The 25,990-nt window shown below is 42.3% G+C and overlaps 1 protein-coding gene across 2 annotated transcripts in view; it reads right to left on the reverse strand.

The window, feature by feature from the left end:
* The window catches only part of FANCL (FA complementation group L), a 304,454-nt gene that overhangs the window by 49,127 nt on the left and 229,337 nt on the right, over window positions 1-25,990 (reverse strand). For both annotated transcript variants that reach the window (XM_069234372.1, XM_069234373.1), the window contains exons 10-11: window positions 12,938-12,983; window positions 12,766-12,847 (exon numbers count right to left, since the gene is read on the reverse strand). In XM_069234372.1, coding sequence (XP_069090473.1) covers window positions 12,766-12,847; window positions 12,938-12,983 — 128 coding nt within the window. The remainder of the gene's footprint in view (window positions 1-12,765; window positions 12,848-12,937; window positions 12,984-25,990) is intronic.

Here is a 25,990-nt window from a genome sequence, read left to right on the forward strand (position 1 = left end):
ACACATACCGCTGTGGAACCCCTCCTGGCTTTTCCCTGTGAGGCACCCACTCCTGGGCACCCCCAGGGTGAAGCCAGGCATCTAAGCGCTATCAGGGCCGTTGTGGAGATTAAGCAAGCTATTGCCCAGAGTTAGAGTGGGTCCCATTAATTAGATTAGGCACCGAGGCGAGAATTATCTGGCCCAAGGGAATTGAGCCCAAGACCCGCTGAGGCGGGAATTGAACCCTGGTCCCGGGCCAGATCTCTGCATCAGGGTCTGCCGCTCTAACCATTGTGCCACACTTCTCCACATATTGGCGTGCAGTGTCGGCACAACTATCGACTTGCACGGCATGCCTGCAGCTAATCACGTGGGAGGCATGTACCTTGGGCCTTTTCCCCAGAACTAAAAAGGATAAGGCGTCCATGAGATTTCTAGATCTGGGCTTCTTGACGGCTAAGCGACTCATCACCAAAAGATGGAAATCTGCACATCCCCCTTCGATAGAAGCATGGAGGAAGTTGTTTGCGATATGGGTGGAGGCGGAGGGTGTGGCGCTGCAGAGGGAAGACACCTTGGGGCTACATAAATTTCCCTTGGCCTCTATCTGGGATGTGATGTTGCAGGAACGCCGGGAACAGAAGTAATGTTCTGATACAGATGCTACAAATGCGGTGACCGTGCTGGCGGCAGGGAGCTGGGTTGGTTAGGTGTGGTGGATCGATAGTGCCCCCACTGGGTGACATGCCGAGCCCTCCCTCCCACTGGAGGGTAGGGCTGGACCGAGCAAGCGGCATGGGGTCTTGCGGTGGTGCGTTGGTGTGCTTCGATTGAATGACTCAGTGAAGATGCAATGGTATATGGAGGGAGAAGGGTGGAGTGGGTGACCGGGGAGCGGGCTCTAGCCAAGGTTCCTGTTATGTTGCTGTATTGTTGTATACAAAATGTATGCTGAATCTTAGCTCCTCTTCTGTGCGGTGTGTGACAGCCACCTACTGAAAAGATGATAACAGTCGCGTAAACTGGTGGCCTGTGATATATCGCAATCCTACTATACCACCACGTTAGCCTTGATTGTGTATCCTAACTGCTAATAAATGCTGGATTTACTACCAACCAAATTGACTCAGGGGCAAAGGAACACAAAAAAGATATGCCCCAGATGGTGTAAATCTAACTCCCATACAGTAACTGACGTACATGATGATATGTATTTATAATTCTCTATGAAAATGAAATAAAAAGATTCAAGCAAACAAAAATCAAGTAGTGGCCAGAGCTGCTGCCTATCATAATGTGCAGATGCGTACAGATCAGATAGAACAAGATTTCCTTTTTTAACACACTAGCGCCTGCACAGAATATCAATGTTTTCCAATGCTTCCAGAAATTCTCAGACATGCTTCTGATATTTTCCAGGAACCCATAAGGTCAGAATTATCACTTTTAGAGTAGATAAAAAATATAAACCTGCACCCTCAGACCCAGTGTTTATAAAAACTCAATTACCACCTGACTCAATTGTATTTGGTGCAACAAGAAAAGGGGCCAACAGTAAGTCCACATGAGATGCCCCTCCTCCAGACAAGGAGAGTAAGAAACTATATGCAGCAGGTAAAAGTAGCTTCACCAGCGGCAAATCATTGGAGGATAGCCAATTCACAGGCTCTTTTGGCTCAGTATGATAGGGTCCACTGGGATGAAGTGGAAGAGTTATTACAGTACCCCCCTCCAGAACACCAGAATAGGGGACAACAGATAGTAAATTAAGGACAAGCAATATCTAATAATGCTATTATATCAGCTATGGATGCAGCTGACACAGCAGCTAGATCAATCAACACCAGTGTGCTTATTAGAAGACATGCCTGGGTAAGATGTTCAGGGTTCAAACCTGAAATAAAACAGTTGGTGTTAAATATGCCCGCTGACAACATCTATTTGGCCCTGAGGTTGACACAACCATAGATAAACTTTAAAAAGACTCTGAGACAGCCAAAGCGATGGGTGCATTATATACCACACCCAGCAGAGGTATTTTTCGTAGACCATAGTTTGGATGGGGTTTCAGAGCATCAGCTTCAGAAACAGCAACTTCCCAACAAAAACAATCCTCACAATTCTACACTAACGGGTCATTTAGAGGCTCTTATGGAGGATCCAACAATAGAGGAAGAGGTAAGCCGTCCACTTCCAGAGGTTCCTCTCAATCAAATAAACAGTGACTTTCTCACCATTCCCACAGAGCACACATCTCCTGTGGGAGGAAGACTGGTAAAATTCTATGCACAATGGCACAACATCACTACAGATCAGTGGGTTCTCTCAATTATCCAACATATTTACCATCTAGAACTCATTTCCATGCCACCAAACATTCCTCCTCGTTCACACAAACTTACTCAAGAACATCTCATTCTGATGAAACAAGAGGTACAGTCACTATTACTCAAAGGAGCCATAGAAACAGTACCTATATCTCAACAAGGATCCAGAGTATACTCACTATGCTTACTCATATCTAAGAAAGATGGTACTCACAGACCAATGTTGGATCTCAGGCCCCTAAATCTATACATACGGTCAGAACACTTCCATATGGTAACTTTACAGGACGTCATTCCCCTATTACAAAAACAAGATTACATGACAACATTAGAACGCTAGGATGCTTATTTCCACATTCCCAGACATCCAGCACATCAAGAGTATCTAAGATTTTTTGTAGTAGGAAAGCACTACCAGTTCAAAGTGCTGCCATTTCAGGGTAACAACAGCATCAAGGCCGTTCACCAAATGTTTAGCTGTGGTTGCAGCGTTCCTCAGGAGACAACACATACATGTCTTCCCATATTTCGACAACTGGCTTATAAAAGCCAGCACACTTCAAATTTGTCAACAACATACTCATTCCACCATAAACATCATACACAATCTAGGATTCACAATCAATTAACAAAAATCTCCTCACCTGCAACCATCACAGATACAACCGTATTTAGGGGCAATTCTAAATACTCAAACAGCATTGGTATACCCAAACCCAGTCAGGATTCAAACATTTCACAATCTCATTTTGCAACTACAATACAACCACAATTATACAGTAAAGTTGGTGATGAAACTATCAGGGATGATGGCTTCATGCATAGCAATATTATCCAATGCAAGACTCCACATGAAATCACTACCACAATGTCTCTCTCAACAATGGTCTCAGGGACACGGTCAAATTCAGGATCTAGTGTTGTTGGACCGCCAAACTCACCACTCTCTACAATGGTAGAATTCCACCAACCTATCAAAAAGAAGGCCCTTTCGGGACCCTGTGCCTCAGACCATCATCACATCAGATGCATCAATGATAGGTTGGGGAGCTCATCTCAACAGCCTCACTATACAGAGGGGAATGGAACTCAATCCAACAAACTTATCATATCACATAAACCACTTGGAATTGCTATCAGTATTCCTAGCAGTCAAAGCTTTTGAACTACAAATCACACACAAAATAGTATTAATAAGGACAGACAATATGACCACAATGTATTATCTGCAAAAACAGGGGGGGACACATTCATCACAATTGTCCCTTCTAGCACAGACAATTTGGAAATGGGCAATTCACAATCGCAATCAATTAGTGGCAGAGTATATCTCAGGGATACACAATCAACTAGCGGACCGCTTAAGCAAGACGCAAAAACAAGTACACGAATGGGAAATACACCCACAGGTGATTCAACAATACTTCTAAATTAAGGGAACACCAGAAATAGACCTTTTCGCCACAAAAGAAAACATAAAATGGCAAAGCTTCGCATCCAGATACCCACACCCTCAATCCAAGGACAATGCTCTATGGATGAACTGGTCAGGGATATTTGCTTACACTTTTCCACCTCTCCCACTAATTTCATTTCTGATCAAAAAGATGAATCAAACCTCACTGACCATGATATTCCTAGCTCCCACGTGGGCACTTTAACATAGGTACACAACACGATTGGACCAGTCTGTAGTACCACATCACAAACTACCAAACAGACCAGACCTATTGACTCAAAGGAGAGGTCAAATCAGATGTTCAAATCCCAGTATATTCAACCTGGCAATTTGGCTCCTAAAGTCATAGAGTTTGGCTACTTACAACTTTCATCAGAATGTATGGATATTCTAAAAGAAGCACACAAACCTACAACTAGACAGTGTTAAGCAGCAAAATGGAAGCATTTTGTCTACCATTGTCAGCCTAAAATATTGACTCACTTAAAGCATCAGTTCAGGATATTGTTTGCTATTTGTTACATTTATAAAAAGCAAACCTCGCATATTCCTCTATTAGAATCCATTTAACAGCAATAGCTGCTTACCTCCAAAACAGACAACATACTTCCCTCTTTAGGATTCCTGTTATAAAGGCTTTTATGGAGGGTCTTAAAAGGGTTATTCCACCTAGAGCTCCACCAGCCCCTGTGTGGAATCTTAATATTGTCCTCACCAGACTTATGGGGCCACCTTTTGAACCCATGCATTCTTGCCCTCTTCGATTTTTATCATGGAAGGTTGCCTTTTTGGTAGCAATCACTTCTAAGGAGAGTTAGTGAAATTCAGGCATTCACTTTAGAGGAACCTTTCTTTCAAATTCACAAAAACAAAATAGTTATTAGGAAAAACCCAAAATTCCTACCAAAGGTGGTTTCACCTTTTCGTATCAGTCAGTACAATTGCCAGTCTTCTTTCCACAGCCAGATTCAGTTGCTGAAAGTGCTCTTCACACCCTTGATGTTGAAAGAGCTCTCATGTACTATATGGATGGAACAAAAAATACCAGAAAATCCAAGCAACTTTTTGTGGCTTTTCAACAGCCCCACAAAGAAAATCCTATTTGAAAATATGGATTAGAACGACGGATAATCGAATGTATGCAAACCTGCTATCTTAAAGCTAAAAGACAGTTACCAGTAACTCCTATAGCTCATTCCACTAGGACAAAAGGGGCTTTAAAGGCATTCTTAGGCAATATACCAATGGCAGACATATGTAAAGCAGCCACATGGTCTAACCCACACATATTTACTAACCACTACTGTGTGGATGTATTAACTCGCCAACATGCAAATGTTGGACAAGCAGTGCTTAGAACACTATTTTAAACTACTACGGCACCTAAAGGCTAGCCACCGCTTATTTTAGGGAGGGGACTGCTTTACAGTCAATGCAAAGCATGTGTATCTACGCTATACATGTAATTGAACGGAAAACGTTATTTACCCAGTAGACATCTGTTCGTGGCATGTAGTGCTATAGATTCACATGCGCCCTCCCTCCTCCCCGGAAGCCTGTGGCTGTTGTACTATTATATATTGTATATATGTATATACATTGCATGGACATCTAATTTCTTTACATTATATGTACATATACAACTTTTACACTCTATACTTCACCCTCCTGCAAGCTAAAAATATATGCAAAGGACTTGATGCCAGGTGCACTATCACCGAGAGGAAGAGTTCGATCTCGTGACCCCAAAAACTTCTTTGAAGAAAAACAACTTGTAGCACATAGCCCAACACCAGATGGCGGACTAATGCAAATAATGTGAATCTACAGCACTTCATGCCACAAACAGATGTCTACAGGGTAACATTATATATATATATATATATATATATATATATATATATTATATATATTATATATATATACACACACACACACACATATATACACACACCAAAAAGAGTTGTCCTGAGTCCTGAACGAAAGCTCACTCACAACAGGTCATTATGGAACATAGCAAAGTCAGCAACTTATGGAGAATTCTTTGTCATTTTCATCATTTTAGGCCTTATGTTTTCAAGCATCTCAGGACACATGTTTCTGGGTTCATCCCTTCATCAGCAGAGAACAAACATTTCCTTCATTTTTCAAAGGCCAACTGCCTGGCTGCTCATCAGATTTAATTGCAGGCACCTGATACCAGTTGAATGCCAGTTCTGTCCCAGTGGACCTCAAGTGAGCAGCAAAGTGCATCCTGGGTAAGGGCTGTCCTGCACATTTTAAAACTATATCCCTAGTGGGTTGCTGAAGCCAAACAAAATAATAAAACACAGTTCATTACCCCAGTGGGCAATTTCAAAGTAAGAAAATCGTTTTTGCTGTCAATGTTCCAACCTGCTACTCTGAAAGTGACCATCCATAAAGTCACACATAGATCTGCTCCTTTATGCAATGGTGCTGCCTTCACGGCTGGACAGGCCGTTTAATTTGTACCAAAAAGAGTTGTCCTAAACAAAATCGCACTCACAACAGGTCATTATGGAATGTAGCAAAGTCAGCAACTTACAGAGAATTATTTGATATTTTCATCATTTCGGGCCTTATTTTTTCAAGCATCTCTAGACACATGTTTCTGGGTTCATGTATTCACCTTTTAGAGTTATCTCAAGTAACTATAACTCATGCCCTAAAGTAACCATAACTCGCAGCCCCAACATGCATAGTTTTTTCATCAAAAATTGTACAGCAAATATTACATTGATATTATCAATGATGTTATCAAAGATGCCATGAATGCTGTAATTTGTGGGGAAATTAGCAGTGCATGGCGAGGGTATGAGTTATAGTTACCTTAGGGCACGAGTTATAGTTACTTGAGAGAACAGGTGAATTTCTATGGTTTTGTATGTTTCAAATTTGAGTCTGACTAGAACTTCCCTGTAACCTTTGGGTTTTTTAAGTGAATTTTTATGGTTTTTTTAAATTCTATTTCCTAACTATAACGTCCCTGTAACCTTTTGTTTTTTTTTGAGTGAATTTCTATTTTTTTTTTTTAACGTAAAGTAATTTTTATTACTATACGTTAATCCAACCACTGCTGCCTACGGCCTTCGGCTGTGCATGGAGTGAGGTTGGCCGCAAAGCCTGGCCTGTGACCAGGCCCTATTTACCTCATATAACCACCCAACCCCGTGCTGCACATGGCTTTAGGAGCAATGTTTTCATCTAAGTGGGTCTGTGAGTGGGAGTGGGGCTGTGAGTGGGTGTGTGAGTGTCTGAGTGGGTCTGAATAGGTGTGTAAGGGTCTGAGTGGGAGAAAGAGATTGAAAGATAAATTGAGAGAGAGAGAAAGAGTGGGATGGCAAGAGATAGAGTTTTTTAGGCTTTGATGTATGACATACTTAGGATGAGATATACCTGGACAAATTGAAAAGAAAAATCTATGTGTCAATTAAAAAGAGTGAGATCACCTTTCAGTATGAACCTTAAACCTTTGAAGATTAAAAGAAATTAAAGAAGGAAAATGACCATGGACACACATGGAGTAGAACCCTCAACTTCCAGTGTGAAGATCTGTAACTTAATCTTTTAGGTGACTTCTTACTGTGATGCCTCCAGACATACCTACGACAGTCAACCCACGCATGCGATTGAAAAGAAACATGTATGCTCCATTACTAGGAAGGTTTAACACTCAAAACACTAGTAAATAAACAAACACACTGCCAAGCGATACTAGGATTTGAACCTTCAGCCTATTGAGTGACAGCACAAGACCTTGACCATTAGCCCAGAAGTGACTCTGTTCCCCTCTGCATCCAAACATAACTATAACATTTGTACCAAACATCTTGCTAGTCTGACTCTTTGAAGTCATTGTATGGAGAGACCGTTGCAATGACAATCTCTCTCTCTCTTCCATCCCTTTATGGGATGAAAGATAGGGAGAGAGGGAGAGGTTGACTGGACTACGGGGGGAGCTTCCAGGTCCCCCTGGTCCTAGCTGGCTCCCCACATCCTGTGGGAGCCAGCATTACTTCAACACACAGGGAGCTGTTTAAATAGCAGCTCCCTACTTGCAGGAGCAATATTTTCATCTGTTTTCCAACAGGATTATAAATTGTGACCCAGCAAGGTGGCAGTCCCCGGAGCTGCGGGAGGTGTCAAGCCCCCTTCCCCTGCATTTCATCTGTAATTGTGCCCTGCGGAGATGGCAGTCTCCGGGGCTGTGGGAAGGGGGCATTCAAAATGTAAATGCCCTTGACCTGGCCCACCTAGGCGCTTCACTGAAACAAGCTCAGGAGCCTGTGTTTTTTAAATAAAAAACAAAATACAAAAAATAATAATTTTGATTGTTCCTGCGGATCCGCCATGATTTGTGTTGATAATTCAAAAAGCAAATTAGCTTTTTTTTTTTTTTTTTTTTTTTTTTTTATCTGATGGGGTCCCTCTGGGACCAAAGCGAAAGGCTCAGGGTGTCCCTACCCTGGCCCCTTTTTAAAAATAAAATCTTTTCAAACATTGCTGCCAACATTTCCTTATTAAAGGAAGCCAATCAGATCTCAGCACAAGATCAGGAGGATTTACGGAGGTTTCACATCCTTATATGTACAAATTTGAATTTCCTTTAATATCTTAAAACTACTAAACGGATTTACACCAAAAAACAAAAAGGCCGCTTCCTAGACCAAGAGCTACCTTTCTGCCAAATTTGGTGTGATTCCGTCCAGTGGTTCGGGTGCTATTCTTTTTCAAAATACCTATGGAAAAATGCAAGAAGAAAAAGCTATTTGGGGCCAACCCTTTTTCTCTGCCCCCATTTGACAAATCACCCCAAAACTTTCCAGACAGAGACTGAAGGGGGCATCGTATTTTCTAGGAAAGTTTTGTGAAGATTCATCAAACAGTGCCAAAGTTATTAGCAACAAAAACAAAAGTCTATAGAAACTAGGTGTTGTGATGTGGCATAGAATGCCGTTGTGTCATGTGGAATCCTCTGACACAGCTTGCTGATGTCTCGGCATTCCACATGATACCAACGGACTGAGGTGAACGTCTTCTCTTCCCTCTGTGCCCTTTTTGCACTACTTTTGTAACTTAAAACTTGTCTACCTAATATTAAAGTCTGCTTCACTTCAACGCTTTCGTGGGACTCTTCACTTCAAGATTGGCGACGAGATTCAGGTCCATGACGAGCCCATTTCCAGCTGTGTGGTTTTTTTTCTAAGAAGACTTCAGTGATTAATGTGGAACATATTTTACAGCACCTCCGGGATTGTTTTTTTTATGTCTCCTTCATCGCTGCGATCCTGAATGTATTTGAGGGCACAGAGGGCACTAAGGAAAATACCGTTAGCATAACGGTATTTCCAGCGGGTGCTTCGCAGCGCGCGTTAGCTGCGCGAGGCACAGGTGCTTTAGCTCGTGTCTGGAGATGCGAGCACCTTCAGCGCGTATGTCTGAAGACGCGCAGCACAGGTGTTTGAGGTCGTGTCCGGAGATGCGAGTATTTTAGCGCGCGTGTACCTGAAGACGCTTTTCAACGTGCGTGCACGGCACAAGGTTGTTCCCTACCTTGTGTTAAATGGTATTTCAGACGGGTTTGTGTCTCTTCTTCCTTCGAGTCACCACCAATATTGAAACAACGCTGCTTTGTTTTCACGTCATTTGCTCCCTTACGGAAATAGAAGAAGGACACTTCGCCTGGCTTTCATGGTTATAGTGGATCAGCTTTCCAGGTGGGTTGAGGTTTTGCCTATCAGGGTTCCTACCACTCAAAGTGTTATTAAATGTCTGAAAGAAGTCTTTAGCCGTGAAGGTTTGCCTGAACAAATAATGACCGATAATGGGGTTCAGTTTGTTTCCACAGAAATGTGTCAATTCCTGCACAGATGTGGCATTAAACACGTCAAAACTCCTCTCTATAATCCCCAGAGTAATGGTGTTGAACGTTTCAATCGTGTACTTGTGGATTGTATACAAGCAACCCTTAGGAACAATATGCCTGTTGGACAAGCTATTAAAGAATTGATCTGGTCTCATCGTACTACACCTCATGTTGCTACTGGTAAGACTCCTTTTGAGTTAATGAGGGGGAGAATTGCGACAACAGAATTATGTCCCTTTTGGATAATTGATTTATTTCATGAGGGGTGTGATCTTAAGAGGGAGTGGCAAATTGCAAAAGATAATTCTGATGTAATGGGAAAGCGAAGGTTGAAGGCATTACCGTTAAGGAAAAAATATCATGATCTTCGGGTTGGAGATTGGGTAAGAGTTAAAGATCCTTTATTAGTCAAGAAAGGCTTGTCAAAATTTAGAGAACCTCAGCAAATTCTAGAGCTACGTAAAAATGCAGCTAGGCTGGCTGATGGGAATTGGTGGGGTGTCTCACGTTTGGCGTTAGATCCCAGTGTTCATTCTAGAAGTGAGTCTGGAAGTAATCACAAGTTGTCCAATCATTCCAATGGAGAAGAAGTTGACTCTAGTAATTTTCCTGAATGTATGAGGAAGAGTGTACACAAAACTTTTGAGAAGGATAAGCGGCAACGCTGCAAACCTGTTAAATTTCATGATTATGTTATGTCGTGAAAGTGATATATGTGTATCTTTTATTTAGTAGGTTGTTACTTTTCATGTTGATTAGTTCATTAGGTGTTGTTTGTAGTTACTCTTGTTCCAATTTCAGTAATACGCTTTTGTTTATATTAATAGTATTGTTTTATTTTTCTAATGTATTAAGAACAATGTTAAATTAAAGAAAGGGAGGAGATGTTGTGATGTGGCATAGAATGACGTTGTGTCATGTGGAATCCTTTGACACAGCTTGCTGACGTCTCGGCATTCCACATGATACCAACGGACTGAGGTGAACGTCTTCTCTTCCCTCTGTGCCCTTTTTGCACTACTTTTGTAACTTAAAACTTGTCTACCTAATATTAAAGTCTACTTCACTTCAACGCTTTCGTGGGACTCTTCACTTCACTAGGTCCTAATTATAACTACCTAGTGGCGACTGCCATATAATAGAAATGCTGAACTTGATAGATTCTCACCAAAGAACCAGATTGAGTATTAGAAAAACGTCTGGTTGGTACTAAGCCTATTAAAACTCCGAGAAAGATGATTTCTTCTTCTTTTTAGCGAACCAAGTAACCAAGCCAAGAATAATCTAAAGAATTTGTGTTCAATAATCTATGCTCAAATCAAAGGAACAATATATTTCTGTTGTGTCCACAGAATGCTGTACAGAACTATCAAACTACCTCTATGATGAAACATCACAGAGGACATAGCAGCAAACCTCTCACAACAATTCACTAATGTAATAAATCTCACATCTAAACTCCCTAGTATCAACTGTATTTTTCCCCGACATAGGTTAGGAATCCTTAGAGAGTATAGTTGTGTACATTACACGATCTAATTACCTTTTGGACCATATGTCCCCTCATATAGCAAAGTCCACTTGCAAATCTCTCCTACTACATTGGCTTAATATAACCGATACCTCACAAGCCAAAGGAGAGGTTCAGGTATCATTAAAAAAAGGATGTTTAAGACTTGTCATATTAAAAAACAAAGTAGACCCAATCCTACTTGATAACTGTCGCTCTATCCTAATGCCTCACCTGCAGGACTAAACTGTTCAAGAGTACTGTCTCGCTAAACTCCTCTTAAGCCCCAGAAATGTGTGCACCGGACATTAGTCACTCTATTGCATAGTTGTGCACGTGAGAATGACAATGGCTTGGGCGGGTAAGATCGTAAACCTGTTCTGATGTAGCACCACCCACAGCTCAGATGAAACCTAGGATGCACATTCTATACTTTCATCTAACGAGGAAGAACAGTATAATTAGATTGATCTGCTTTATCTTTTCTGGGCGCTCTACCAAATGTATTATCTATTTTAAAACAGCTCACGTGCAACTATGCAATGGGCATACAATCTCAAGAAAGCAATTATAAATCTTCTTTATGCCATGTGATACTATAGTTATCAGGGCTACCCCATATAAAAATATAACGAGGTAATTTTTCACAAATGGCAGCCAAGGCAAAGCTCCACTCAAATAACAAAAAGTCTCCTCTCTCATCATGTTCAAATAACAGGACAGAATTTTCCTTTCTTCATAGTACCTATGAGGGTGTGCTTCCAGTCTCAGTCTCTAAGACTTAACTACATTGAGAAAAACTTGTGACCTTTCCAGCACGGCTCTGTCCCCTGGGCCGATAAACTCTGCTCTCGGTTGCCCAGTCCCAAGATGCAGTTAGCTCTGCAGTACAGGTCCACTCCCTTGCACTAAATAAGAAAACAGGGGTGCGAATTCCAGAGTAAAACGTATTGATATAAATGTCTTTGAAGAGGAAAGAACAGTTTGATTTTATTAGATTATTTTCCATGTCACGAATTACTGACAAAAAAGGAAACGTGTATCCACTTGGCACTCCGAACAAATCCATATTTGTTTACCTGTTCCTATACATTTTGACAGGTCTATGCTTTCAGGTCACAATAAATTATGCTGGGGATCATAAAGCCCCAAGCCACTTAAAGCCTATTTCAGTTTCCTTCTCCATGTTCTGAAAACTAGGATCAGCTGATAAACCACATTGAATCTATGAAATGGAACAATTAGGGCCGGTAAACGTATGATAAAAACAAGTTTGCAATGTTTTTTCCCCCCAAACACTGCCTAATTAAAAGCAGATTGTAGTTGGATGGGTCAGAAAAAAGGCAATCTACTTTTTTTTTTAAAGAAAGAACCCAGAACTGGTCAATTATAGACGTCCTGTGAAAGCAATAAGATTGGAAAGATCTGCCATAAAAATAGTTTGATCTTTAGATTATTGACCTTTATTGTCCTTCAAATAATTTAAAATCATTTTCAAAGACAAATATTTGCTTATTTATTCAACATTGCTAATATCAGAAAAACATGGCCGTGCATAGTTTACTAATCAAAAAGATAACGTGATAAAAGTCTAACTTACTGCCTTTTCAATGGTAGAACGAGACGGAAAATCAACTTCCAATACATCTTTTAAATTCTGCAACAAGTTATTTTCAGGATCCCTAAAAGTAAAACAAAAACATATAATCTTAGGTGACTAGAAAGATTTGTTTAAAAAAATAAAAAAAAACAGTAGTGTGAAAGTAACTTACCACATATGTATGTTGTTGTTCAGCTTCAGTTTGAGTGGATTTATCACTAAGAGAAAACATTGTTATAATTATTATATGCTTTTTGGTGAATAAAAAAAAACAATCTTTGGGCCTGATTTAGATCTTAGCGGTAACTGTCCCACTGCCAGTTTTTCGTCAGAAAACCCATCTATCGCCTTGGCAGTCCGCCTGCCCGATTTAGATGTTGGCAGGACCCATAAGATAAATAGTGCCCGGAGTCCTGCTGACTCGACAGCGGCATTGAGAATAGGGGCTGGCGGTGGGACACTAGTCATCTTTACCTCCGAAGATGGATGTGCCTTACCGCCATTTCAACTGTGGCAGTCCGACCTCCATACCCGAGTTAGGGAATTGGAGAGTAAATGGGGTACAAGCCTACCTTTTTTCCCCCCATCCACTTCCGATTTCGACTGGACACGACTGGACAAGACCTTCTGTTGCTGCTGCCACTGGACCACGGAGAAAACAGGACCCGTCCCATCAGCAGACTTAAAGGTAGTGAACTCGCATTGGCTGTGTTCATTGTATGGTCACTACATATGAGCTCAGGAGCACTGCAGTCATATACATGGCACATTTGAATGGGACATGGATGGGGACAGACTTGTACATGACACATATCGCACACACACACAATTGTCATTTTGGCGTCAGTATTCATTGCAAAATGAATGCTGGCACCACAAAGACATTACATTCACACTCTGTGACTGTCCATGTGTGACCTGTACCTGTGATGTTGTGCTTCCAGTTGTGTATGTGAGTCTCTAGGTCTATGTGCGATTGGATTGGCTGGTTGAGGCAGAGGGGGCTGAAGTGGGTGATGTGATTGTGGTTGTATGTATGCCTCTTGCATGTGGGTTCAAGGTTGTGTATGTTTGGTTGTGTGTAACATTCAGGTTGTGTGTTGTTGTGATGTGTGTAGTGTGTGAGTGTATTTGTGTAGATGAGTGTTGAAATGGCAATAGATTATAGTGTGTAGGTGCTGTGGGGTGCAGGAGGACACAAATGGCTAAGTGTGTGTGTTCCCCCCTCCATCAGCAATCCGCTGCCAATACACCACTGGCAGGACTGTAACATCTAAATAGGGTCGGCTGGAACCTGCCAGCCTGACGGCTAGGACGAACATTCCGTCATCGCTGTCTGTGGCTCGGCCGCAATACATCTAAATACAGGGGTGGAACACCATCGACCTGATGGTGTTTTCAGGTCTGCCTCGCCGGCGATTTGGTGGTAATACCGTGAAGATCTAAATCAGGCCCAGAGAAACTAAAAACACCCATTAAAAGGAGGGAGAAAGGGCTTCCACGTGAAAACAGTAATGTTCCAGCTGCTCCTGGGCCAATTACATCTTTCATGGCCACATATGTCCCATTCCCAGTTGCTAGAAGTCCTAGGCTGCTATTTTCTTTTTCTGAGGCATAAAAATGTGATGGTGGGAATGTTTGAATTCATCTTAGCTACTGGTAATTACTCGAGCCTATCCCAGTCTATTGTTATTTTGCACACCATGCCGCTCATGGCTAATGTCATCTCTAAATGACAGGAGAGAAAACACTTCCTTGCAGCCTGGAGTACAGTCTACCTCGGGCTGGACAGTCGGCTGCAGGGAATAGTTGCTGGCTGAAGTTAGTATACGGGTTTTTTTTGTGAAGCATAACATTTTACAACTTCACGGGTGAAATGTTCAGTTTCTTCCATCCTGAATGGGAATATGTAGCTTACCATAGGGAAACAAAATTATTTGCATACAGTTATAGTTTGATGATAAAGCAATATATGAAGCTGTACAGTTAGGAAATATAAATCCAAACAGTGCTAATGAAGTAAAATAAATTCTTCAAAATGTACAGGCAGGAGATTCCCCAGGTGGAAAATGCAAGGGAAGGAAAAGCTATGGAGTCCCACGTACTAGACCTTCAATGAATATCTGGCTTTATCAAGACTAGCTTAACACATTCAATCAGCCTTGCACTGACCCTCACTCTGGCAAAGAAAAATGGTCTTCAATTATATTTAACATACAAAGCAAGACTAAGATTTATTTTTACGAAGAAGCAGAAAGAATCTATGAAAAACGAATGCCCGGCTTCCGTTGGTCCCTTGACTAGTATTAAGTATCAGGGATCACTGCCCTTCCCACTGTGGGTAGCTGAATGCACCGAGTGGCCGAGCAAGCTTTTCACGCTCACGGGTGCACTAACACGTTTGACAACAGCGTGTGACCTTTTCACGAAAATGTAAACAACAGAACGCAACAACAGATTTATTCCATTAAATATATACGGCCAGTTCAGAAGTTATATTGTGTAAATTCAACAAGCAATTCCAGAATGATCAACTTTTTGTAATGACTAGGTAACTCGAGTGGAGAAAAATAATGGCAGCTCATTTATAAATCTATCCGTATTTCTCTTGATTTCAACTACGTGACATATGATCAGGAGCAACTTGAATTAGAAATGTATTGATCAGTATTCACGTGGGTACAAAACTTTGCTAAAGGCTTTTATTTGGCCAGAGTGGAGCCGAGCATTGTAGAAAAAAAATGACCCCATAAGTATGTCATGCCGTTCTGCTATGGTAATGCTAGAGCTGAAGTGTATCAGCCGATGTAAGCAGAGCTATTGTTAAATAAAAAACGGAAAATGTATTCCATTGTCACTCGTAGCAGAAGAAAATATAATTTAAATACAGTTTGGCCAAACTGAACAATGGGTTTACGAATATTCAAAGCTGATTTTTGCTAGGTTGCTAGGTGATGCAGAGAGCTCTGCTTCCATTACATTGTGTTTTATGAACATGATGTCCTTCATCGACCTTAAAGTGATGGCTTGGAAAGACCACAGAGGGGGTGACCACTTAGCAACGCAGATCTTAACTGAAGTACAGATTCCACATTTACGTGCAGTTTTATATAGCACCAACTAACATAAAGAGGGCAAAATATGGAAAAATATAAAAGACCCAGAATGCTGGTAAATGTAGCTGGTGTGGAGAATTCTCCACAAGCAGCGAGGGCGTTGTACTAATAGGAGAGACTCGTGGAGAATGTGTTCTTCAGATGTAAGACTACAACTTACATTAAACTGCACAGTCCCGACACAAGTCTAACTTAGAAGCTTCGAATTTTTCTAGGCTCGTTCCCAAACATTATATTGCTTTTGCAGAGGTGCCGGATCAGAGATTACAGTGGCACTGGAATAGTCAGACCCTAAGTTCTTTCTTGAAAATGACAAAGTGGGGGTTACACTTCTTAAAGCCAAAGGGATGTCGTTCAAGAATTTGGAAGAACTCCCAGAGAAAGTTTCAGTGTTTCTGCTTGTGGTAAGGATAACGTTTACAGCCAGAGAGTCAGCGCTTCAAAGTGAAAAGGAGCCCCCAGAGATGACTAGTTTGTGTGCCAGTAAATTTTCTTCCTCTGCATGGAAAGACTTGTTTAGTATACAGGCCAGCTTCAATAAACTTCTAGGCTCTATTTTGAGGCACGTTGGCGAGATCAGAATAAGGGCGATCAGACCTTTTGGAGACGGGTAATAACCGAGCCATGAGTTCAATGCTGCAAAAGAGGCCAAATGGATTTTAGATACTCCAGTTAGAGAGTTGCTTTAGTCAAGCTCAGAAAGGGCTAGCGATTGCACCGTTGTTTTGAAGTCTTCAACTGAGACAAGGGACTTGATTTCCTAAAGTAATCTTACTTGGCAGAAAGCACCTCTTGCTAGCCTTAATGCATGTGTAAAAGGTCAGGATTTTGTTCAGAATGATTTTTGTTTTCAACAAAAGATGGTTCACCGTATAGTGCATCAAACCAAGTTTGCATATTGTTGCGAAAAGGGGACATTAGCAGGAACTCCGTTTCATCGCTTTAGGATATTACTTTTGGCTTCTGAAGTGCATACTCACGATTTCAGTTTGATTCTGAGTAGAACCATGCCAGAAGGAAGATAACTGTACATCAGGTTCCAAAGTTAATTAAAACTCGTGTTTGAAGCAAGATTTTCAGCTCGTTCTGGCTGGAATTTCTATTCCTATTGATTCCTAAAAATCTCAAGTAAGGAAAGACATGAAGCCAGTTTGGAACATTCCTGTCTAAATCAAGAGGAAACAGACAATGACAAAGGCAAGAGGCCTGACCCTGTGTTAATACGTACAAACCTGGCATTAACAAAAGCTATGAATCCAATTCACAAAGGTAAACAGACTAGTTGAGACCTGAAGTCTAAGGGCCCGAGTCACATGTAGTAAAGTTACGTGTGTGGAGTCATCCCACTCGTGGAAGAGTCTCCACCCTTGTGGCAGAATCTTCAAACCTGGGGGAAAATCTCTGTGCGGCACACTTTCTGCAGTGCACTGTACAGAAATTCCCCCCCCCCCAGTGCAGAGATTATGCCACAAGTGCGGAAGCTCCGCACTCGTAACTTTACTATACATAAGCCCCTTTGTTAATTGGGCCCAATTTGTGCAGTGTCTCTGTGCAATCTGCCTCTTTCTGGGGGGGCAAAACCACTTTTAGGGGTAAAATCATAGGTAAGGACAAGATCACCATTAGGCGCAATATAATTTTTACGTGCATAACAGACAGGAACCTGGGAGGCCCTTTAGGTGCAAAAAAACTTCTTTAAGTGCAAAGACAGAGCTAGGTAAAAAATCACCCTTTGTGCAAAAGTAAGGAGGAGGATAGTACGTCATTTAGGGGCAGGTAACTCAGGACAGCCAAAATGCAGTAGTAAGATGTCACATTAGGAGTAAAAGCCATGCATTAGTATGACACCATATTTAATTGGCAACAGACCGACGTACAAAACCACCTTGTGTGGAAAACTGTTACAAGCACAAATCACAATAAGGTGCCAAGTCACATTTTGTGTGCACAATCAACCTTTGTCCACCAGTAAGGAGCACTGTAGTGTCACATTTATTTGGAAATCACATTTTGTGCAGCAAACTCACACAATTATGGTGCAAAATCACACTATGGTGATTGATTGATATATATATATGGAAAATGTCACTTACCCAGTGTACATCTGTTCGTGGCATTAGTCGCTGCAGATTCACATGCTGTGCACATCCCGCCATCTGGTGTTGGGCTCGGAGTGTTACAAGTTGTTTTTCTTCGAAGAAGTCTTTTCGAGTCACGAGATCGAGGGACTCCTCCCATTTCGGCTCCATTGCGCATGGGCGTCGACTCCATCTTAGATTGTTTTCCCCGCAGAGGGTGAGGTAGGAGTTGTATATGCTAGTAATAGTGCCCATGCAATGGAGTGAATACGTATGTACATAATGTAGTTTAAAGTAATATATATATTTACAAATATACAGATGTTCAAGATCAACTTCTAAACGGCTACAGGCTCCCGGGGAGGCGGGTGGGCGCATGTGAATCTGCAGCGACTAATGCCACGAACAGATGTACACTGGGTAAGTGACATTTTCCGTTCAATGGCATGTGTAGCTGCAGATACACATGCTGTGCATAGACTAGTAAGCAGTTATCTCCCCAAAAGCGGTGGTTCAGCCTGTAGGAGTTGAAGTTGTTTGAAACAATGTTCGTAGTACTGCTTGGCCTACTGTGGCTTGCTGTGTTGTTAGCACATCTACACAGTAGTGTTTGGTAAATGTATGAGGCGTAGACCATGTAGCTACCTTACATATTTCTGTCATTGGAATATTTCCTAGAAAGGCCATGGTAGCACCTTTCTTGCTAGTTGAGTGTGCCTTCGGTGTAATAGGCAGTTCTCTTTTTGCTTTAAGATAACAGGTTTGAATGCACTTAACTATCCATCTAGCAATGCCTTGCTTAGAAATTGGATTGCCTGTATGAGGTTTTTGGAAAGCAATAAATAATTGTTTTGTTTTGCGAATTAGTTTTGTTCTGTCAATGTAGTACATTAACGCTCTTTTGATGTCTAATGTATGTAGTGCTCTTTCAGCTACAGAGTCTGGCTGTGGGAAGAACACTGGTAATTCTACTGTTTGATTTAAGTGGAACGGTGATATGACTTTTGGTAAAAATTTAGGATTTGTTCGTAGAACTACTTTATGCTTGTGTATCTGAATAAATGGTTCTTGTATGGTAAATGCTTGAATCTCACTTACTCTTCTTAAAGATGTGATGGCAATTAAAAATGCAACTTTCCATGTTAAGTATTGCATTTCACAAGAGTGCATGGGCTCAAAAGGTGGACCCATGAGTCGTGTTAAGACAATGTTGAGGTTCCATGAAGGAACTGGTGGTGTTCTTGGTGGTATAATTCTCTTTAGACCTTCCATAAATGCTTTTATTACTGGTATTCTAAATAGAGAAGTTGAGTGCGTAATTTGCAGGTAAGCTGAAATTGCTGTAAGATGTATTTTAATGGAAGAAAAAGCTACCTTTGATTTTTGCAAATGTAGTAAGTATCCTACGATGTCTTTGGCAGATGCGTGTAAGGGTTGAATTTGATTATTATGGCAGTAATAAACAAATCTTTTCCACTTATTTGCATAGCAATGTCTAGTGGTAGGTTTCCTAGCTTGTTTTATGACCTCCATACATTCCTGTGTAAGGTCTAAGTGTCCGAACTCTAGGACTTCAGGAACCAGATTGCTAAATTCAGCGATGCTGGATTTGGGTGTCTGATCTGTTGTTTGTGTTGCGTTAACAGGTCTGGTATGTTTGGTAGTTTGACATGAGGCACTACTGAGAGGTCTAGTAGTGTTGTGTACCAAGGTTGCCTTGCCCATGTTGGTGCTATTAGTATGAGTTTGAGTTTGTTTTGACTCAGCTTGTTTACTAGATATGGAAGGAGTGGGAGAGGGGGAAAAGCGTAAGCAAATATCCCTGACCAACTCATCCATAACGCATTGCCCTGAGACTGATCTTGTGGGTACCTGGATGCGAAGTTTTGGCATTTTGCGTTTTCCTTTGTTGCAAATAGATCTATTTGTGGTGTTCCCCAACTCTGGAAGTAAGTATTCAGTATTTGGGGGTGAATCTCCCATTCGTGGATCTGTTGGTGATCCCGAGAGAGATTGTCTGCGAACTGATTCTGAATTCCTGGAATAAATTGTGCTATTAGGCGAATGTGGTTGTGAATCGCCCAATGCCATATTCTCTGTGCCAGGAGACACAACTGTGTTGAGTGTGTGCCTCCCTGTTTGTTTAGGTAATACATCGTTGTCATGTTGTCTGTTTTGACAAGAATGTGTTTGTAGCTTATTATGGGTTGAAATGCTTTCAGCGCTAGAAATACTGCCAACAGTTCTAAGTGATTTATGTGAAACTGGTTTTGGTGAGTATCCCATTGTCCTTGGATGCTGTATTGATTGAGGTGTGCTCCCCACCCTATCATGGAGGCATCTGTCGTTATTACATATTGTGGCACTGGGTCTTGGAAAGGCCGCCCTTGGTTTAAATTTATACTGTTCCACCATTGAAGCGAGGTGTACGTTTGGCGGTCTACCAATACCAGATCTAGAATTTGACCCTGTGCCTGTGACCACTGTGATGCTAGGCACTGTTGTAAGGGCCGCATGTGCAACCTTGCGTTTGGGACAATGGCTATGCACGAGGACATCATGCCTAAGAGTTTCATCACCATTTTGACTTGTATTTTTTGATTTGGATACATGGCCTGTATTACATTGTGAAATGCCTGAATTCTTTGTGGACTTGGAGTGGCAATCCCTTTTGCTGTGTTGATTGTCGCCCCTAAGTATTGCTGTGTTTGACACGGCAGAAGGTGTGACTTTGCGTAGTTGATTGTGAAACCTAGTTTGTGGAGGGTTTCTATGACATACTCTGTGTGTTGTGAACACCTTTCTAGCGTGTTGGTTTTGATTAACCAATCGTCTAGGTACGGGAACACATGTATTTGCTGCCTTCTGATATGTGCAGCTACGACTGCTAGGCACTTTGTAAAAACTCTTGGCGCAGTTGTTATTCCGAATGGCAACACCTTGAATTGGTAATGTATCCCTTGGAATACAAACCTTAAGTACTTTCTGTGTGAAGGATGTATCGGTATATGGAAATATGCATCCTTTAGGTCTAGTGTTGTCATGTAGTCTTGTTGTTTGAGTAGTGGGATTACGTCTTGTAATGTCACCATGTGAAAGTGATCTGATTTGATGTAGGTATTTAATGTTCGGAGATCTAATATAGGTCTCAGAGTCTTGTCTTTTTTGGGTATGAGAAAGTACAGAGAGTAAACTCCTGTTCCTTTCTGGTGTTCTGGTACTAATTCTATTGCTTCTTTTAGTAGTAATGCCTGAACTTCTAGTCCTAGAAGATCTATATGTTGTTTTGACATATTGTGTGTTTTCGGTGGTACGTTTGGAGGGAATTTGAGAAATTCTATGCAATAACCATGCTGGATAATTGCCAGTACCCAAGTGTCTGTTGTTATCTCCTCCCAATGTTTGTAAAATTGGCTTAGTCTCCCCCCCCACAGGTGTTATGTGTTGGGGATGTGTGACTTGGAAGTCACTGCTTGTTTTGAGGGGTTTTGGGGCTTTGGAACTTCCCTCTATTTTTTTGGGAATTGTGCCCCTCTATATTGCCCCCGAAAACTTCCCCGCTGATATTGGCTTTGATAAGTGGGCCTTGCTTGTGAGGTTGTGGCCTCTGTAGGTTGACCTCGAAACCCTCCCCTAAATGGTGTTTTGCGAAATGTGCCTCTGCTTTGTGGGGAATAGAGTGCGCCCATGGCTTTTGCGGTATCAGTATCTTTTTGAGTTTTTCAATAGCAGTGTCGACTTCCGGCCCAAACAACTGCTGTTCATTAAAGGGCATATTCAGCACGGCTTGTTGTATTTCCGGCTTGAATCCGGACGTACGCAACCATGCGTGTCTCCTTATCGTTATTGCAGTATTTACTGTCCTTGCAGCTGTATCTGCTGCGTTCATTGATGACCGTATCTGATTATTGGAGATACTTTGTCCTTCTTCTACCACTTGTTGTGCCCTTTTCTGGAACTCTTTGGGTAAGTGTTCTATGAAATGCTGCATTTCGTCCCAATGAGCTCTATCGTATCTTGCCAAAAGTGCTTGTGAATTGGCAATACGCAATTGGTTTGCTGCTTGTGCTGCAACTCTTTTACCCGCAGCATCGAATTTGTGACTCTTCTTGTCTGGAGGTGGTGCATCTCCCGAGGTATGAGAGTTTGCTCTCTTGCGAGCTGCCCCAACAACCACAGAATCTGGTGTTAATTGCTGCGTAATATAAACAGGGTCTGTTGGTGGTGGCTTGTACTTTTTTTCCACCCTTGGAGTTATGGCTCTGCCTTTAACAGGATCCTGAAATATTTGTTTTGAATGTTTTAGCATTCCCGGGAGCATAGGTAAGCTTTGGTATTGGCTATGAGTGGAGGAGAGTGTATTAAACAAAAAGTCATCCTCAATTGGTTCTGAATGCAAGGTGACGTTATGAAACACAGCTGCCCTTGAGACCACCTGCGTGTAGGATGTACTGTCTTCAGGTGGCGACGGCCTCGTAGGGTAACAGTCTGGGCTGTTATCTGATACAGGAGCATCATAAAGGTCCCATGCATCAGGATCATCTTGACTCATTGCAGTATGAGTCGGGGATTGCATCAGTGGTGGAGTGGCTACCGGTGATGTGTGCATTGATGGTGGTGGAGATGGTGGTGGAGTTGTTTGTCTTGCCACCTTTGCCTGTGGCTGCTTGTCTTTTTCTTGAAAGGCAAGTCTTCTTTTCATTTTAATTGGGGGAAGAGTGCTTATCTTCCCTGTGTCTTTTTGAATGTGGAGCCTTCTTTGAGTGTAGTCTGGCTCAACAGATTCAAGTTCCTCTCCGAACTTATGTCCTTGCATCTGGGAGGACAATCCCTGTTCCTCTGTGTAGGAACCTGTTTTCGGTTCCGAGGCTGGATGTTTCGGAATCGAAATCTTTTCGGTCGCCTTTTTGGGCTCCGAAGCAACCTTCTTTATTTTCGGCGTCGTGGTGTCTCGGTGCGAACCATTTCGGTGCCACTGTCTCGGTGCCGAATCTGTTGGGAGCTGCTGTCTCGGGCCCGAGATTGCTGTGTGGCGGTATCTCGACCGGAGTCGGATGACTTCGCCACATGCATGCCCTTTTTCGGTGCCGATGATCAGTCACCTATTTTTCGGGTTAAGCCATGGCCTGTTGGCGGTGGCGTCCCCTGGGCTTTTGTTGTCTTCTCGTGAGTTTTATGTTTCGACGTCTTACTCACGGTTTTCGGCGTTTCTTCGGGATCAAGCTCGTCAGAGTCCGATTCATGGATGGAGAAGGTTTCTTCTTCCTCCTTGAAACGCCCTTGTCCTGTCGGCGCCGACGCCATCTGCAGTCTTCTTGCTCTTCGGTCTCTTAATGTCTTCCTCGACCGAAACGCTCGACAGGCTTCACAGGTATCCTCCTTGTGCTCTGGAGACAGACACAAGTTACAGACCAGATGCTGATCTGTATATGGATACTTGTTATGACATTTTGGGCAGAAGCGGAATGGGGTCCGTTCCATCAGCCTTGAAGAAACATGTGGCCGGGCCGACCAGGCCCCGACGGGGGGATCGAAAAAACCCCGAAGGGCCACCGGAGCTCTTCAAAAATCAGTGTCGATCTGTTATAACTAACCCGATACCGAACGCAAAGAATACCGACGATTTTTCCGAGATTCTAACTAACTTTCCGACCCGAAACACGGAGCGAAAAGGAACACGTCCGAACCTGATGGCGGAAAAAAAACAATCTAAGATGGAGTCGACACCCATGCGCAATGGAGCCGAAATGGGAGGAGTCCCTCGATCTCGTGACTCGAAAAGACTTCTTCGAAGAAAAACAACTTGTAACACTCCGAGCCCAACACCAGATGGCGGGATGTGCACAGCATGTGTATCTGCAGCTACACATGCCATCGAACATACATATATATATATATATATATATATATATATATATAACAGTTTGAGCAGTTTCAGTGTCATGATTGACATTTCGGGTCAAAAATACATTTTGCTTGCAAAATCATATTTAGGTGCACCTTCAGGAGGTGTGTGGAAAGGGTTACGTGCTAAACGCATGAAATTAAATAACATTTATAAAGCACAACTGAGACCTCAAAGGCATTCTGGCGGAAGCCCACCAACATTTCTAGCCACATGGAACTCGGGCAACAGACCACTAAACAGAAAAGAGAAAGGTCTTCAGCGCTTTCCTAAAGGACATCTGGGTCCCCATATGCTCTAAATTAGAGCGGCAACATGTTCTATCTACAAGTGTGCAGCCCTAACCGAAAAAGCCACCCCCTCCTAACTTTATTAAACTTAGGAACACAAAAGAGATCAGCGTTTGAGGAGTGCAGAATTCTTGACGGCAGATAGCGTTTACATTTTCTTTGCAGGAAAGGAGGACTCATCTTGTGAACTGCCCTAAAAGAGACTTGGACATTATTCTCTCAGTTACGGGAAACCAGTGTAGGTTTATAGTTTTCTGTACAGTTTTTTTTAAATAGTGCTGTTTAGCTTGCCTTAGCAATTCCGCATACCAGGGTGCAGATGGTCTTCTGAAGAACGCTCTGCTTCGATGAGCAATAACGTATCCAGGGCACAGGTGAGCCAGTCAATATATTGACAATAGTTATCATCGACTGGAAGGTTAGCATCATCATTTGCACGAGTTTCAAAAGCTTTAATGCATGTCTGGTAGGAGACTTTGTACCAGGCTCTCCCAGGACCTTGTCTGCTCGTTTTAAGCCCAGAAAGCACCCCCTCTACCTTTCTAGTTTGAAAGGAGATAAGGGCACGATCCATCCAACTTAGGGGCTGCATTCCTATTGAGGCGATAAGTCCTTCTCGTTCAAAAAAATAAGATCCAATGTATGTCAGAGCAGATGCGTCGGCCTTGAAACAACCTGCTGCTTGCCTAAGGCTTCTAATGATCCCAATAGGTCCGCAGTGGTCGAGACATCCTCTCTCTCCACCCAGAAACAAAAATCAACAAGCATGAACAATGTCGAGTGCGATAGGGCTAGAGAAAAAATGAAATCTGCAAATGGCTGCACAAAAGTTAAATGGGGACCATAACAGAAAATCCTTGAAAAGGGGTTAACAGCTGACCCAATCAGTGTCTTCAGAAGTGTCCATCTGTAATGACCTAAAATCCCAGCAGTCTTTAAAAATCATGGCTACTTCACGGCCTGTACCACCAATGCAAAGACTGTGAATGGCCTTATACCCATCAGGGCATGTTGTAGAAAAGAAAGTAGAACTCTCGAGTCACCCAGGTTAATGAATAAACCATCAAAGTTTTCTGTCTGCAGAAGAAGGTTAATTTCAGCGGCATATTTCACTAGAGAATGTGCATGGATAGGCCTGCATTGTAATAAGTGCTTTGACTCCTGATTATGTAGTGAACAGCTCTCCTTCCCAGACTTTGTTGTTTCGGCTCTCCTCAGTCACCACATGGCTGCCCCCTAGGTAGTCTCTTTCTATTTGTGCTAGGCAATCATTTGAATATTTGATTATATTTACCTTCTGTGGCATTCTAGAAGATTCTTCCTCTTGTGTCCAACCGACAGCATGGCTGGCGCGGTCAGTGCTCGAAGGGGTGCAGACAGGATTGCCTTTGGCACACTCTCTGTGCAGTCACGCAGCAGGCCATCTTATATGGGTGGACACTGACCCAGAAACCTAAGGGCCAAACAAAATGGCAGCCCGTGTCGGACTAGGGAGTACACCAGCATCAGTCTGGCCTAGAAAATGGCCCAAATATAAAAAATCTGCATTTGTGAAACATCAATATTGGGGAAAACAGTTTAGCACAAATGTGCCTCTATTGCAGTACATGGATTCTTCCTGTCATAGTCGGTGCTCTGAAATTAGAACCACTCTTTACTAAGGTATTCTGAACAAGCAAAATACTCAATGGAAAAAGGAGACTGAAATGCTGTAGGAGGCTGCCTTGGTTTGTAGTGGGTACCTTGGGTACTTACACTTTATACCAGGTCCAGCTATCCCTTATTAGTGAAGTAGTAGTGTTCTAGCATCTTAGGCTGATAGAGGTACCTATAGCA

This window comes from Pleurodeles waltl, chromosome 5 (genome assembly GCF_031143425.1).
Source record: "Pleurodeles waltl isolate 20211129_DDA chromosome 5, aPleWal1.hap1.20221129, whole genome shotgun sequence".
Taxonomy (NCBI): domain Eukaryota; kingdom Metazoa; phylum Chordata; class Amphibia; order Caudata; family Salamandridae; genus Pleurodeles; species Pleurodeles waltl.